The sequence below is a fragment of the Equus przewalskii genome, chromosome 3, assembly GCF_037783145.1.
Source record: "Equus przewalskii isolate Varuska chromosome 3, EquPr2, whole genome shotgun sequence".
Classification (NCBI taxonomy): domain Eukaryota; kingdom Metazoa; phylum Chordata; class Mammalia; order Perissodactyla; family Equidae; genus Equus; species Equus przewalskii.
Genome location: NC_091833.1, coordinates 50,005,775 through 50,023,644, shown reverse-complemented (window position 1 = coordinate 50,023,644; position 17,870 = coordinate 50,005,775). Strand labels below are relative to the sequence as shown.

At 39.3% G+C, this 17,870-nt stretch overlaps 1 protein-coding gene across 1 annotated transcript; it reads left to right on the top strand.

Moving 5' to 3' along the window:
• The first annotated feature begins 3,476 nt into the window (after positions 1 to 3,476).
• On the top strand, positions 3,477 to 16,020 carry DMP1 (dentin matrix acidic phosphoprotein 1). The gene is made up of 6 exons (XM_008541323.2): positions 3,477 to 3,599; positions 8,710 to 8,783; positions 9,263 to 9,310; positions 11,490 to 11,522; positions 11,702 to 11,749; positions 13,602 to 16,020. Exons 2-6 carry the CDS (start codon positions 8,730 to 8,732, stop codon positions 14,976 to 14,978), a joined length of 1,560 nt encoding a protein of 519 aa, XP_008539545.1. The 5' UTR covers positions 3,477 to 3,599; positions 8,710 to 8,729; the 3' UTR covers positions 14,979 to 16,020.
• The last annotated feature ends 1,850 nt before the right edge of the window (positions 16,021 to 17,870 follow it).

Below are 17,870 nucleotides of genomic sequence, written 5' to 3'. Positions count from 1 at the left end.
ATATGTTATTGCATTTTCTTCTGGCATAAAGCATGGTGTCAAAGAGTCTTATGATAATCTACTTTTATTTCCCCCATAAGTCATTTGCTGCTTTTGCCTAGAAACCCAAAGGACTTGTTTCTTTATCTTTAAAGTCTGGTAATTTAGTTAGAATATGTCTTGGTGCCGGTTATTCTAAGCTGATATCCTTAGGTACATGGTGTGCTCTTTAAATCTGAGCTCAAAATCTTTTTAAATTCAGAGTAATTTCCTTGAATTATAAATGTTGCTATTTGTTTACTTATTTAGTATTTTTGCCTTTCCTTCACTTTTTCTAGCTTCTTCAGAGCTCTTATTATCTGTAATTTGGAGCTTCTTTGCCCATCTTCAATATAAGTCACTTGTTACCAAGTACTTTTCTTCTCTTCCTTCATTTTTTAAAAATTTAAAACATTTTCATCTTTTTTTTTGCCTTGTAGTTTTCTTTTTTCTGTTTTTTTTTTAAGATTTTTATTTTTTTCCTTTTTTTCCCCAAAGACCCCCGGTACATAGTTGTATATTCTTCGTTGTGGGTCCTTCTAGTTGTGGCATGTGGGACACTGCCTCAGCGTGGTGTGATGAGCAGTGCCATGTCCGCGCCCAGGATTCGAACCAACGAAACACTGGGCCGCCTGCAGCAGAGCACGCAAACTTAACCACTTGGCCACAGGGCCAGCCCCAATGCCTTGTAGTTTTCTTAAGGAGTTATCTGTTGTGTTTATTCCCTCATCTTTTACTTCTAGTTTAGTCTTCATTTCCAAAATAATTTTTTCTTTTATTTCAAATTTTTTCCCAATTTCGGATATTACATTTCTGTTATTCTTTTATTTATGTTTTTTTCATATATGGTGTTATTTTTAATGTCTTTTTGCTCTTTTTAAAATAGAAAGTAATGGTTTTGATGAATTCTCAACATGTTTTCATTGTCTGTAAAGTTGCTTGTTTTTCTGTTCTTATGAGATTTAAACTTCATTTTTTTTGCTGTTTGTTTTATATGAAATTGGTTTTCCTGAGCTTTTTAGAAGGAGGCATAACTCAGGGTAGCTTTCACATAACTCCTATTCTGTTGCTTTCATGTTGTGTTAAAAAAATAGAGCAGCTTGGTTTCTAAGATTTGCTGGATCCATTCCCCTCTTCCACACTTATTTGCGCCTTCTCTGTCGTACCTATTCTGTGAAATTTTTAATCTACTCCCAGCAATTTATGCTCTATATGAGTCTGTCCTGGAAGGCAGCTGTGGTGGCTTTTTTGAGAATTTTTAGGGACTAGACTGCTCCAGATTCTTCAGATTTCATTATGTGCCATTGGCACCTCTCAGCAATAATTATTGACTGTTTCGGAGTTTTCCTGTTCTCATGTCCATCAGATGTCCTGTTGTTTCCTTCTGCTCACTCCTGCAGAGATGATGTAGATCTTGTGGCAGTTGGTGGGTTGTCCTCAGCCACTTTGTTTGGAGTTTGTGGGTGTAATTTGTCATGTAGTATAGTAACCGTTCTCCAAAATGGCCTCAACATTTCTTCTGCTCCCTGTACATTCACCTGCTCCTCACATCAAAAGGTAGAGACTACTTCCCCTTCTGAATCTAGGATGGCCCTGTGACTGATTTGACCAATAGAATGTGGAGAAAGTGACATTGTTGGGAAGGAAGCTCTTGGACCCCAACCACCATGTGAGAAGGTCAAGCTGCAAGGAGAGGCCATATAAAGGGGAACTGAAGTGCTCAGAATAACAGCTCCAGTTGAGCTCCCAGACCACAACCATAGGAGAGAGCTATCTTGAGTATTCTATTCCAGTTGAGTCCCCAGACGATTGCAGCCCCAGCTATAGGAGATAATAAAGTGGTGGTTGTTTTAAGATGCAAGTATTTGAGTAGTTTTTATGCAGCTATAGGTAACCGAAACATTAAGTTTTGTTGTAAATATTGAATGTGGCTTTTTGTTTTGTTGTCTAGATGCTCTGTCTGTTTTTATGTGGGGATTTGGAGAGATTCTAAAACAATGTCCTGTGACGCCCTCTGCCAAAGTCTTCCCAGAATCTACTCTGACATAAGATTATAAGTTTCTTCTAGGATAGAGGTCAGTCAAGACCTACGAAACCACTAGGGAGTGTGATTCAGAACCGGAACAGAACATAGGGAATTTATAGCTTTCTCATATGATCTTTGGTTTTCTAATCAGCCCTACATGAAACTAGACTCCTCTCTCAGCATTTTCTGCCTCCCACCCAGTTGCAGTTCACACTGAATAAGTTAAGAATCTACATATTTGATATTAGTTTCCTGGATAACGTTGGGCATCCCAATTCGCAATAGCCAGGTTGGTGGGAGTATCAACTAAAATTGACAACAATCGTAACACTTTCAAAAAAAGTCAGAGTGAGTCATTTGCGTACTGCAGTCAAGTTAATAATCTGGCCCATTTTAAAGCCAATCTATTCAGTCATTCATAAAAGTATTTACTGAGTGTTTATTATGATCCAGGAACCTAGGTTTTAGGGCCCTGGGTATATACCAGTAAACAAAGCAAACATCCCCATTCTTGAAGAAGTTAAAGTCCAGTGACTTATATTCTTTAAATACTTGTTCAGTGGTCATTCTATTGTTACTGGAGCATGCTCCCACTTTTAGCTCCCTAGAGCAACCTCCAGTACGCTCCTTAAAGAGTCCTGATAAACACCATTTTACCTATTTCATTACATTTTCAGTGATGGCAGTCCCTTGGAAACTGGTTTCCCTGGATGTTACCCAACTAGTCTTCCCCTTAATCCAATTCTGATTTCAAAGAGTCACCAGAGTTAAAACCAAAATGTGACAGGCAGTTGGGGGGAATAATGAAGCGTTTGATTTAAATTATTTTTGGTGAAAAAACATTACTTAGGATGGTGTTTTAATATTTCCAATCACATAATTCTGTAAATGGATACTTCATTAGGTTAGTAAGAATTTTGGACCTTTGTGTGTATATGGGGGAAGGGAGATGAGAGGAAAAGGAGACGAGTAGTAGAGGTTGTTAAAAGATGAAAGGGAAAGAATAAAAGCCCGTATTCTCAAGATCAACAATTTAGGCAAATCTGTTATTTTAGTGAGTTTTTAATGTACAACCTGAAAGTGTACATTAACAGGAAACTTTCTAGCCACCACTTGACTCTCCTTTTCCCATCCTTGCGTCTACTGGGAGCAAACAGTGGGTGGAAGATATTGTCATTGTTTATAATGCTCATAAGCCTGCATGGATGTGAATGACATATATTTAGAAATCAAAATAAAGCTTTAGGAAGATCTTCAATTTAATGGAAACTAGTCTAGTCATTTGGGAACCACAGAGCTTTTTAGGGAAAATCTGTCTCTGTGAGCTGGAGGAAGTGTGGGTGTGCTGGAGTCCCGGTGACACCTTGTGATGTCAGTCACCCCCAGCCCGAGGCTGATTGGCTATGAAGAGCTGAAGCAGAGTTTAAATTCCAGCACCATCAGAGACCTGTTCAGAACATCAACACAAGAGTGACTTCATTGAGCATAGTTTCCTCTGTGAGAACTTCAGCCTGATTGTGGAGACTTTGGGAAAAGTCTTTGTGAACTGAAGAGGGTAAGACATTCTCATCATTTAATTTCTTAAAATGACTTCTGCTGTGTTTTTTGGAAAATATTAAAAATGTATACATGTTGAGAGGCATTATGCCATGCCGAAAGAGATGGGGAGAGCTGGGGCTTGGGTAAAAATGACTCCCATTTTTGTGCTTGTTGTTTATGCGCCAGTAAATAATGATAGGAAAATGACATGTTAAGTCAATAGAGCCAGGTGTTTTTCTCAGTAATACTTAATTAGATCTCTGCATAGTGCTTCTGAAAGGGGAAGTTGACTGAACAGGAGGAAGATGGAAGGTCATTTTGCAGTGTAGCTTTAATTAGCAAAACAAGTACAACTTGTATATTTAGGTTTCAGGGATCGAGTGATGTTCACGGCCTACAAGACATTATGAAAGAATCTGAAGTAGACTGGCAGGACTTTCAAAATGTGAACTTTTAAATTAAAAGCCATTTGATACTATTCATCCAGACAGCATCTAGTAATATTCATTATCAATTGAGTATCTGAAAGAAGATGCTAAGACCACTGATATAAACCAAGGGTGTGATAATTATCATGCTTTTGCATTGTTTAGCTGGGTAGTCATGTTGGCATGATGCCCTGCATACAGTCAGAATTCAATAAATGTGAATATAATTGTTTTTTAATACATTTTCTAGTGTAGGACACTTAGTAGTATCTGTACTCCTGTCCACGTGTATTTTTATTTGTTGCATTTGTTCCACTTCTTCATCCATATCACAAGTGTCTGTCTTCCACAACAGAGTGGGAGCTGTGGTCAGGCAGTGCATTCTGTATGATACCTACACGATCTCATGTGTAATAGCAACACTTCAAGCAACCTGCCTTCTTTAGGAGCAATAATGTCTGGTGAACCATACTTTCTGTTTATCTGAGGGCCAAGTAAACTATCCTAATTGGATCTGGTTGGTTAAAATATATAAACAAACAAACAGTTTTCTAAAGGGCATTAGTCTACTTACCTACCCCAAAATGGTGATGTGGATCAATGTGCCTCAGGTGCATAGAGGCCTTGCAAATCTATATTTAATTTTGGGACACCTAAGAGTTATTTTCCTGTGGTTGAAGGCATATGACACAGGATTGATTGTAATTGACCTCAAGACAACCTCAGCTGGAAAGATTAGAAATTTTCATTGATTTATTTGTTTGATTCTCTGAATTCCTGATAGAATTTGTGTCCTGGCCAAATTCCACTTTATTTTCAAAGAGTAATAAACAAAACAAATTCTAGCTAGTGGAGGTTCTGGTTAGTTGGGTTCTGAGTAAGGTCAGCTTATTATCATTATTACATACTGTTGTACACTCAGAGCTTAGAACAGTGCCTGGCACATAGGATATTCTGAATCAATATTTGTTTACTGCTAATTAATGGATACATTGTTCATTAGTATTATTAAGAACAACAATACTAAGTCAGACAAAGCAAATTAAGCATGACAAATTGAGTTTATGACTTTTCAAGCTTTTATTTCCTTCCTGTGGCCTATCTCTTCATTTCAGTTTACATAAAAGAAGATGTATACTTTATAAGTGAATATTAACTTTGAGGAAATTCCAGAGCAAGGTTCCCTCCTTGAGAGCACTAAGAAGTTCTCACTACACCTTGGGGGAGCCAGAGAGAGAAGGGTCTGCAATCCCCTTCTCTACATCCTAAACATTCTGGATCTTTTCAACTTTGGGAAAACAATTCATAAAGATTGAAAATCTCTAATATGTGCACTGCCTTCCAAACAAGTGGAACTCAAATTAAGGTTGGTACTTTCCTTTTTCTACATGCTCTCATTGTAGAATGACAGCATGTGCCATGGAAAAATGACACTTGCCAGTCACTGAAGAAGAACTCAGGGTTGTAGACTCACATCTTTCAGGTTTGTAGCTATTTTTCAAATTTATTACTCTGAATATGCCTACTGCATATCTACTTCTACTCTTTTTAGGGTGGCAGTTAAAAAGTTTATAAGTGTTTGGAGCTCTCATTTGGAAATATGCTTCACAAAAGAATAATTATTCTTATCAAAAATACTAATTGAAAATCTAATATAGGATTTAAGATCTGACTTTCTTTAATGCTGATGGCAGACAATATTCTTTGGGAGGCAATATCAGCTCTCTCATGACCCCAGATTGTATTTTATTTTGGTTTATTAGACTTCCATTTGGGAAAGTATTACTTTAGGTCAGGGTGCTAAATGGTATTTCTAGAAGCATGAGCAAATTAGTGCATCTTTCTTATGTTTCATAATATTCCACCCCTAAGACACTTGAATACTGGAAGCATACACTTCGTTCGTAAAAAACACAACATTCATTGGTGTAGAGCATCGCGTCATATTTTGTTATTTAGTTAAGAGGGACACAAAAGAAAACACAGGAGGAGAATTCAGTATTCATTGCCCTTTTGTCAAGACTGCAATATTTGCTAGTTTTCAGAACATCATGAGATTATTGCCCTATTCAAATTTCACTTTGAAAATTAAAATGGTGAGCGGCCTAATTTTCATTTGACCTGTGAAGCCAAAACCATTGATATGCAGTTGTTTTGAGAGTATCACATTTGGGGGAAACTTTCCTTTCCTTAAGAAATGAACCTAAGAACTTAAAGAAAAGTTTTGATTGTGTGCACTAAAGATAAGTGTAGGGGAGGAAAATTTTTCCTCTACTCTCTTAGGATCTCTGGCTGGGCCTAAGAATTAAACTGACATGAGACAGATTAACAGGAGAAAAGCAGACAAGTTTTAGTAAAGTTTTTGCATCTACATGGGAGCCTTCACAAGAGAATGAAGACCTGAAGAAGTGACCAGAGCAGAAAAATTTTATACTTTTTAGACAAAGAAACAATACACTTTGTGATGAACTGACAAGACAAAGGAGTTTGGAGTATGGGCGGTTATATTGTGGAGAAGTGAGTGGGAAGATAGGGTTAGCTTAACAAGGTTTGTTGGTCCAGATTTCTCTCAGCCTCCACTCTGTCTATGGTGACAAGAATGTCTTCCTTCCTCCTGGTACAGGGAAAGGGAACACACTCTACATATGGGAGTTCTAGCTTCTGCTTTCAGGAAGAAAAAGGAGAATCAGAGCACCCTTCTTGGTTCTGCTGTTTCCCAAGTGCCTTCAGCTCAAAATAATTTTTATGTCAAAGCATCTTCGAGGATGAGATTTTCTGGTTTCCTTAAGAACTAATATCTTGTTGAATTAGGTTTGTTTTAAGTGAGGTTGAGCATTTTCATATGTTTTCTCTGTTGGTATTAGGTAAAGAATTTGAAAAAGAAATAAAAATAGTATCAGAACACAAGGACTACTATGAACTATGATGAATTAGAATAAAGAAGATAACTAGGACTAGTTCTGTTGAAGAGGGAAAATGCTCATGAGATAAAACGAGAGGCTCTGTGGGACCATCTGAGCTGTATGAAAGCAGAAATGAGTGACATTCGCAGTCTCCTCACCTTAGTACTTCTGTTTTCTTGAAGAAAGAATAAGATTAGATGACTTCTTGAGCCCAACATTTCAGACCTTATTCAGCATATTCAGACATTATTGACAATGTATTCTTATTTCTTGGATGAGAGGTTAAAATCATCTGAAGCACCTTAAAAGCAAACTCATACCTGTCCCCACCCCCAGTTACTGATTTACACTCTGTGGTGGGATGTGTGCATCAGTTTGTCTTTAAATCTCCTGGCTGATACTAATATATAGCCAGGGTTGAGAACTTCTGGCTTAGGTCTTTTGTCGCTAGTATAGTATATATTTAATATTTAAGGATACTATCAACAAAAGTCAAGTCTGAAATAAACTTGTAAGATTTTCCTCAAAATGCATGGAAGTCCATCTGACAAGTCTGTTAGGGCAGATCAAGGGCTTTCTAGTTCAGGGAAAATTAGTTTCCTTTTAAATCATTTCAGTAACTTTTTACATTAGCATCTAGTACATCTATTTTTAGATATAGAACAAATTGTCTTCCAAATCACCAGTCCTTGAAGTATGAAATGAAGCCATCCTCCAGGAAAAGACAGCTTGAGTTGGCATGTTTCTCTCAGCATGATGCACAAGTGTGTCCCAAACCTCTAATCTTCCTGGGATCCTTCAGGACTGTGAATGACACTTAAAAGAATTTAGCATAATCATGTATAATGTATAACTAAATGTAGCACAGTAGATATTAAGAGCTTCCTGGAGCTGTAATATGAAGCCTGCCCTAGTACATCTCTTGCAGATCAAGAAAAAAACACAAAATCAATCTATTTTGTCTAGATGTTGTTATGAGGTTATAAATGTGACTGAGAAGCATTTGTGTGTGTGTGTGAAGACAAATGCCCACCACCCATTAATGGTATCAATAAATGTAGTTTTTTGTGGGGGACTATATTTGCCAGGTTGCTCTGCCTCACCAAGCCGCATAATTATTGTAAAGTCCAATGGTCAGAAATTTCTCTATTCCTCTTTCTTTACTTTTCCCTCCATTTATCATATTTTATGTGTTAGTGAAGTTTACGCCTTATGTTAGTTATAGAGCTCCTCATTGAAAAGTTTTCAATTTATCTCTTAGGAGTGAGTTTTCTTTTTAAACAGCTTTATTGAGATATAATTCAGACATATACTTTACCCACTTGAAGTGTACAGTTCCATGGTTTTTAGTATATTCACAAAGTTGTGCAACCTTCACCAAAACACATTTTACGACATTTTCATCACCTCCAAACTTCATCCCTTAGCTATAACCCTCAACCCCCCAGCATCCCCAGCCCTGGGCAAACACTTACTACTTTCTGTCTCTATAGGTTTGCCTATTTCGGACGTTTCATATGAAAGGAATCATACAGTATGTGGTCTTTTGTGTCTGGCTTCTTTCAATCTGTGATGTTTTCAAAGTTCCTCTACTTTGTGGCCTGTATCAGTACTTCATTCTTTCTTACAGCCAAATAATATGCCATTGTACGAGTATAGTACATTTGATTTATCCATTCATCAGTTGATGGACATTTGGATGAGTTGGGTTTTTTTAATAGGAAGAAACTGTTAAAAAGTTGAAGCTCCTGTATTTCTTCAGCATGAGGAAAACATCTTCTGTCCTTTTTCACAGGTAGAGGTGTCACATCAGCTATGAAGACCAGCATCCTGCTTATGTTCCTTTGGGGGTTCTCCTGTGCTCTCCCAGTAAGTATCAAGGTACAGCTATATGAGAAAACCCTTGTATATCCAAAACTCCACAATTTCCATTGGCTATGACCCATGGTGGCTGTGTACGTTCCAGTAGGATGAAAACAGTAGCTTCTTAGGAAGCTATTTTCTTTAAAGGATCATCTGAGTTATTGCTTATTCTGTTCAGTTGCCATTCACATAGCTGTGCTTCTCATTTTCCTTCCCCGTAAGCAGTGGTTCTCACAGTGTCATCCTCAGACCAGCAGCATCAGCGTCACTAGGACTTGTTAGAAATGCAAGACCTTAGATCCTGCCTCAGGCCTACTAAACCAGACTCTCTAGGGACGGGGCGCAGCAGTATGTTTTAACAGGCCTCCAGGTGATTCTGATGCCTGTTAAAATTTGACTGCCACTGCTTCTAAGTATGTAAAGTGCTAATAGCTGCTGCCTTGGAAATTTCTCTGTGAGCTGACCATATGTACTAAATTTTCTAGGTAGCCAGGTATCAAAATACTGAATCCAAGAGCTCTGAAGAGTGGAAGGTGAGTACAAATAAGACTTTTTGAAGTATTTTATTTTAGTATTTTACTAGTGTAACCAAATTGGCTCCATTGCAAGTGCTGAAACTACTAATGAGTCAATGAACATATTAATAACCTAGATATAGGCAGTGAGAGCTGTAATTTCTAGTTCATATAATGCTTCAACTCCAACTTAATAGTATAATTTGGTGAGGAAGCATTTTTTCCTTTAGCTTTATTTTCGTAATGGATGTGTATAGTAGTGCAAGGGGATAAATGACAATGAACCAAGACTGCCCTTGATGAATTAGGACTAGAAATCTGTTTACCAGGAGATGTCTGGCAGGCAGGAGGTCACTTCCTGGAAGGTGAGAAAAGAAAGATGAGAGGATGCTAGAGTCTTTGGAATGATAGCTAATGTTTACTGAGTGTTGACTCTGAACAACCTAGTAGTTATTAACTCTCAATGACTTAAGAACCATTGCCAGGCACGGTTCCATGTGCTTCACATGTACTAACTTTCTCAATCTTCACAATACCCCAGTGAATTAGATGTTGTATTTGATTCTCATTTTACAAATGAGAACACTGAGACACAGAGAGTAACCTAGTCTGTCTAGGTTATATGGTTGATAAGTGTTAGAGCCAGACTTTGAACCCAGGTCACTCTGGTTCCAGAATCGACATTCTTTACCAGGGTGTTGTCTCCCTCTCAGGAAAGGGCCAGGTCTAGGAGATCAGCAGGTTCTCAAGACTGGAATTACAAATGAGGATTAAAATCTTACATTAAGTCAGAATGTTTTGTTCATTACCTTGTTTCCTGCTGGCTTTTGCATACGATACAGCTTGAGCACAACCCTATTAGTGGTGGCCAGATAATGTCAAAGGCCTGAGATGGGGTCCTGCCCCTGCCTGAGGCTAGAATAGACATTGCATGATTTCTTACATGAACTTTCATCAGAGATGTCCTTAGACTGGTTAATTTAAAACCAGCCGCTCTAGATCCTTCCTCTCATTCAACTAGAGACTCTAAGAGTACCACAAATGTACTGTGTTCTCAAGTATAGCCTTGACATGAGAAAAATACCAAAGTCTTGTTCCCTTCCACCCCTTAATTCCAAATGATAACTGACTAGAGTGGAGTCCGCCATTGCGCCTGTGTCACAGGGCAAAGACTTAAATGGATTACGCTGTAGCTCCTTCCTCTGAGGAGATATCCGCAGCCTGGCATTGTTGAGAAGCTTGTTGAAGACATGTTGATAGCAGCTCCTTCTGCTCTACTGTGCATCTTGGGTCTTCACATCCATCGCTCAGTGGCTTTGAGCCATATGGGGTTTTGCCAGGCTCCAGGGGAAGGGGGAGAATGGGTGGGGAGAGGGCACCTGAGGTAGCTCAGGCATTCTTACAGTTCTTATAAGACTAAAAAAAGTGAAATAAATCACAACTATGACTAAGTTTCAGACAGCATTTGTTTTTTATTTTGGTGATCTTTTATGACACAAGAAAGGTTTCATGGCTTTCTCAATTCAGTTTTGTCTACTATTAAATTTTATAAAGTGGATATTCTTAAAATGGATCATTTCTTTAGTTTATATAATATTAAATAGTTCTCAAGATGCTTCCATAGGCATTAGCCAATTTCATCCTCACAGCAGCCCTGTGGAGGGAGCGCAGTGGTTGCTAATAGTCTAAATTTGTGAATAGGAACGTGACGTCAGACAGGTGAAGTGAATTGTCCAAACTCACATAGAGTGACCAACCATCACAGTTTACCAGAGACTTAAAGGTTTCCTGAAATATATGAATTTCAGTGCTAACACCAAGATGGTTGCTTTTCAGGGCTAAAACCAAAACCAAGGAGTCAATTGAGACTCAAATCTGAGTTCTGAGTTCCAACGCTGCTTTTCCTGTGTTACATTTTCTCTAGGTTGTGTGAACAACCAGCTTCAACAAAAGGATATGTTTTGCTAAGTGAAGATCAGAAATACAAAATCTTCTAGGTCTTTCATATCACAAGATCTTTTCAGGCCATTAGTCATCTCATATTCAGTTTTTAGCCATTTCACCATAAATTGTCATTATTATTCATGTAAATATAAAATATATATCAAAAAACTAAAGAAAAGACCTAAAATTATTCTAAATATTTGCAGTGACATAATCCATCTGTGGAGTAAGTTGTTTTCCTTCCTTTTTGCAGGGTCATTTGGCTCAGACACCAACACCAGCTTTGGTAACTATCTTATTTATTCTTTCTTATAAACATCTCGTGAAGTAACTAACACTCTTCTCATCACCATTGGCCATTTGGAAAGCAGTAAATCCAAACTGCAAGTAATTGATATGTATCGTATTTCTTTCCTCAGGAATTACTAAAAGGAAAAGTAAACAACATTTTCTTTTTCCTTTTAGGAGAGCAGTGAGTCATCAGAAGAAAGTAAAGTTAGCTCAGAGGAACAGGTAATTAAACAGACCTTTCTTAACTTTTTAGGCTCCTTAGAAATCGAAGGAAATGATGTTAGATTAAATTACCTGGCAGCTGTTCTAAATATAATATTTTCTAACCATTGGTTAGGCTGGTTAAATAGTTCCACAATATAAGAAGGGAAAAATGAGTGGGAGAATTCGGATGTGGACATGCTGTTCATTCCATATTTATCACTGGGACCGGATTATAGATGTTGTGGCCCTAAATGTGCACCTAGTTAAAAAGAATATATATACATATACATAAACATGCACAAATGGTCATAGACTATGTTAGACAAGGAATAGCTCGCTCCTCAATCTAAAATGTTGCTTGTACAATTGGAGCAGTTCAGGTCAGGCAGAGAAAAGTGTTCTGGCCAACATAAAGTGCCTTTTGGGGTGGAGACCTCCTCTGGGTCAAGGATCCTGTTAGAGGAGAGAAGAGGAGAGCCCCAAGGAAGCTTTAATGAAACAGCTGCTTCAGTAATAACTTTCTCCCTGAAACAGTCTCATCTGTGGTCCTGGGAGTGAGAAAAGCTGACAGCTTATATTCCTTTAATAAAAAACTGCTTTCTCTCTTCTTCTTCTTCTTCTTTGTTTTTTCTTTTTTCATTTTTTCTAAGAGGAAATGTCATTATTTTCTTAGCTGTCCTATCATTTTTGACGAAATTCAATCCTGTGGGGCTCCAGAGATTTCAGAAACCATGTTTCTCCCTGAAGCTTTGACTCATTTTGCATGCTCTCCTCAGCCAGAGTTGAAAGACGAATTATTAGGCATTTAACCACTATTTACTAAAGGCTTCTTAGAGCAATATTCTAGAAATTTGTAAGCACAGAATTGGGGAAATGCTCTTTTCTGGGGATGTTGTGGCTTATTGTCTCAATGTTCTCTGGGCTCTCAGATGAGGGTAGCAGTCCCTGCTTGAGGAGGGTGCGCTCTGCCCCTATTGAGGTATGGAAAGCTCAGGAGACGCTCAGTTGCAGCAGACCCGTGGAAACTCTAGCGATGGGAAGAGATGTCATCATCCCGTACTCCCAAAGGAAATTGATCCACGGCAACATGTGGAAAAACAAAAAAAGTTGGCAAGAATGCTCTGTTATAGGGTCCAGTAAAGAGAGCAGATTTTCCCAGAGCATAATGAATGAAGACTCGCTGTCCTTCCTTGTCTGTGTCGAGCATCCAGTTGTTTCACTGACGGGAATTGCTCTGAGCTCACACTTAGAACCAAGCTGCCTTGGTGGTCACGCTAGTTGCAGTCCTCTAGCTGAGCTTTCTAGAGGCAACTCTCTGCCTTGTGAATGAGGTAAAACATGGTTTGGGTGAGATATATACCTCACTACAATATTTTACTTTCATTTTAGCTCAAGTTTTCATCCTCCTGCCCTAACACATTTTCTTCTCCAGAGTTGATTAAAAAATCCAAAGATATTTGGGTCATTTTAGAATCACCAAATATTTTTTAAAACTCTGTTTTAAACCAAACAATCTGATGAGTGAGCATTATAAACTAATTCTTTAATTTCAAAAAATTACCAGAGAGTTTCCTTTAAGGAATCGTACTTACAATACGATTTGTTTCATAAATGTGATTTCTATAAAGCTTTTTGAGAAAATTTTTGCAGCATGGAGTGAACTGTGCCTTGTAAAATGGAATGAGTTGAGTTTCAACTCCTCTTCTTTCTTTTTAAACTCTGGCAGAGATATTGTTGAGCAGTAAAATTGACCATGGGTTGGGGGGGGGCATAGGAAGAAGAAAGCAGACAGAGCCCAGATGGCCGCTAGATAACACCCTCTGCATCAGCTGCCAGAGTGCTGACTGTGTCTGTTAACCCCAAATTCCAGGCAAATGAAGTCCCCAGTGACAGTGCCGAATCAGAGGAGGGCCTTCATGACGGTCAATATGTGTATAGACCAGCTAGTGGCCTCTCTTGGAGCGGAGGGAAGGATGTAGATGATAAAGATGATGATGAAGATGACAGTGGAGATGACACCTTTGGTGATGATGACAATGGCCCAGGACCTGAAGAGACACAAAGAGGACATTCTAGACTCAGAAGTGAGGAGGACTCAGCTGACAACACACAATCCAGGGAAGATAGTGCCCTGCGAGGGGAAGACAGTACCCAAGATATCACCAGTGAGAGCAGAGACTTTGACAATGAGGATGAGGTGCACAGCAGGCTTGAGGGAGGTCACTCGACTCAAGAGAGTGAGAGTGAGGAGTACTGGGTGGGAGGTGGCAGTGAGGGGGATAGTAGCCATGGGGATGGCTCTGAGTTTGATGATGAAGGAATGCAGAGTGATGATCCAGACACCTTCAGGAGTGAGAGAAGCAACTCTAGAATGAACAATGCCAGTGTCAAGTCAAAAGAATCAAAAGAGAACAAAGACAAGCAAACAAGCACTCAGGATTCAGGTGAGAGCCAATTAGTGGAGTATCCCAGTAGGAAATTTTTCAGAAAGTCCCGCATTTCTGAAGAAGATGACAGAGGTGAGCTTGATGATAACTACACAATGGAAGAAGTCAAGAGTGACTCCACAGAAAACACTGACTCCAAAGAAGCTGGCCTCAGACAATCCAGAGAAAACAGCAAGAATGAATCTCAAGAAGACAGTGGCGAGAATCAGTCCCAGGAAGACAATGAAAATGTCCAAGACCCCAGCAATGAGTCTATTCAAGAGGATGACCCGCCATCTCAAGAAAACAGTAGTGAATCTCAGGAAGAGATAGTGAGTGAGTCCAGGGGTGACAACCCAGATAATACCACCAGTCACTCAGAAGAAGATCAGGAAGATAGTGACTCCAGTGAAGAGGACAGCTTGAATAAACCCTCCAATTCAGAAAGCAAATCCAGAGAGGAGCAAGCCGACAGTGAGTCCAATGAGAGCCTCAAATACTCGGAGGAAAGCCCAGAGTCCAGCGAGGAGAAGAACAGTTCTAGCCAGGAGGGCCTCCAGTCTCACAGTGCCTCCACAGAGAGCCAGAGCGAGGAAAGCCAGTCGGAGCAGAACAGCCAGTCTGAGGAGGAGGATGGCAGTGATTCTCAGGACAGCAGCAAATCGAAAGAAGACAGCAACTCTACTGAGAGCAAATCAAGCAGCGAGGAAGATGGTCAGGTGAAAAACACTGAGATAGAAAGCCGAAAATTGACAGTCGATGCTTATCACAACAAACCCATCGGGGATCAAGATGATAATGACTGCCAAGATGGCTATTAACATCAGCTTTCCTAAGACGTGGCTCTCATATAAAGGAGTCTTGGGGGTTGGAGAGCAGGGAAATCATTATAACTATAATTTATTGATGTTTTTATCAGAAGGATAACCAGAGGCCATTTCTTTCTGAAAGGAAATGCTGGACATTATATTTGTGTCTAGGGTGTCACCAACCATAGAGGTTTAAGTAATGAGGAATGACACCAGAACACACTCAATGAGACTGGAAGGAAGGAAAGATGTACATTGTAGCTTTGCAGCTGAAATAGTTCCTAACTCATTAACCTAACAAGCAGTTATTGAGGTTCTGTTATGTACCAGGCACTGCGTTAAGTGCTGGGGATATAAAGAAGCTTAAGACTTGTTTCTTGCTCCTGAGGAGCTTATAGAGGGATAAATAAAGCTAAAAAGCTAAAGAGAGATACATATGAGGGAAACAAGAATTATAACAATCCAATGCGGTGAGCACTATAACCGAGCTATGAAGAGAATGTATGGGAGCCCAGAAAGGGGTGACCAACGTTGCCTTGGAGAATCAGAGGGGGCTTCACAGCAGAAAGGATACCAGAGTCGGAGCGCTGCGTATGATTTCTCCACTGAAAACAAGAAAATTCTATTTATTCTTGGGATAAACAATAGTAAATCCTATATGATTGAATACTTGGTTTGTGAAAGCACATTCAAGTTGTGGCACAGTGTGGTGTTTCGGATAAACAAAACTTTTTTTCCAACGAATTTACCCTTTTTGATGTTTTTTGTGAACTCCCATGAACACTGCCTCACTGACTGCTGGTGTTGACATGGAGGTTTGGGTGGGGGAGAGTGGAAGAAGACGTGTCCTCTTTAAATAGATAACTTTTAGCTTTATATTTTTCTAAAATCAGCCTATGTGCAATGCTGGAAAAATTATTCTCTGAGTCCTTTACGTATGTTGCACATAGCAAAATTGTGTATACAGAATTCAACTGATTTTTGCCAAACACCCTTTGAAATGTTACCTCAACTTAAAGTACGTATTTTGTAATAAAGATAATAATAGCCAGAAGGAGTATATGCTTATTTTTCATAGTGATATTGATTATTAGGATGTGTTTATATTACATAACTCCTCCCTTAAAACGTTACAAAATAGTTTATTAGCTTTCTCCCATTAAAGTGAAAGATTTTCCTAAATTATTTCATGAAAATTTTATTTATAATTCAGGTAGCAATTCGGTAAAATTACTTTACATCTTGCTTATGACATTTCACTAAATATACGTGTTATAGACAAGGAAAAAAATGACACAAACTCAACTTTTGTATGAGGCCACACAGAAAGTTCTTGGTGTTTGGGTTTATCATTAGTTCTTACTAGTCTCTCAAACTGTCATTTGCATAAACTCTGGGGAACTACAGGGAAACCTATTCCTTACATTTTTATTCCTTTAAAGGAAACTGCTTCACCTCAGCACCCCTACTTTTCATATGTGTTTCTACACACCCTTCCACTAGAGTATATCAGAATTCCCCTACGAACTTCTCCAGAGAATCAGGAAGACTTCCTAACACTCAGTCTGACCTTCCTGCCCGTCACATAGCTCTGTTCCCTCACAGTGTCAAAGCTGTGGTCACTTGGGGAGATAAAATATATAAAAATATTCTCTAATCCTCCCCCTTGAAATTTTAATTCAGTGGATCTGGAGTGAAACCCAAAGTTCTGTATTTTTAAAGGATCCCAGGAGATTGTGAGGTAGCCCATCCACATACCTACATTTGGGTTCTCTGGCGCTATGCATTAATTATCTGGCTCTGTTAACTTACAGGTTCCTGCCAACCCACAGCTCCCTCTGAGGAGAACTGCCTCATCCTCAGACCTCCTAGGTGCCTCAGGCATAGGTGCCAGTTCTAACCACTCAATGCCCTGCCTCAGCATGGGGGATTGTATGGGCTGAGCACCTGACCCACGGGAAGTCGGCCTACAGGCTAGCCAGCAGCCTCAGAGGAGGCGTGTTGCAAAGGCTCTGCTTGAACATGAACGATGGTGGCTTGAGGTCTAATCTGATTTTCTCTCTCTAGCAATCTGGACATTAGAAGGTGGTCTGAACAAAAACAGAAGGGAAAACACAGAGAGGCAGAAATAGAGAGAGAGCTTAAGTCCACGAATGGAGGAGCACAAAACTGAAAATTATTGAGCTCCTGATGCTGAGGGGCAAAATCACAATCCTCTTGCTCTCATGCTTGGATCTTGACTCTCCTCTTGTCTACCAGGCCTTCCTGGATTCCTGCGACATTCCTTCCTCTTAAATGCCACCCGTATCCTTACAATACACCCACCTTTCTTGAGGCAACCTGGGTCAGTCTTTGTTCCTTGCAACCAAAAAGCCTAATGAACACAGACTGATTAACTTAGGTATTAAGTTAGCCAGTGTTACAAGGTCAGAAAAGCCCTTAACCAAGTTAGTTCACAGGACTTTTAGAAGGAAGAACGATGATAAGAATTTCAGCTATGCTCATGGTAGAAATCATCTTAGGCAAATGCAGGAGAGTTTTCTTTTGCGTTCCCATCCCCTCATTTTATGTAATAGGTACAGACATTCGTCCATCTCACACTGGAAGTGGCATAGAAATATTATTCAAAGGAAGGCTGGTTGGACTTGGTCTTTAGCTTCGAAGGTTTAGAAGATTCCTCATGGAGTCTCCCACTGAAGTCTATGGTGGATGGGCCCACTTCGGAAGCCAAATCACAATCAGAAATCAATTTTTAATTTATAATAGGAAAGAAAAAGAAGGGCTATAAGGTGAGCATAAATGAGAACAAAGGAAGCTATGTGACGTGAATGCTTAATAGCACTGAGCTAAAATAAGATGATTTAACTATGGTGCTCCACGTGAAACATTATAGTTGGGACTTAA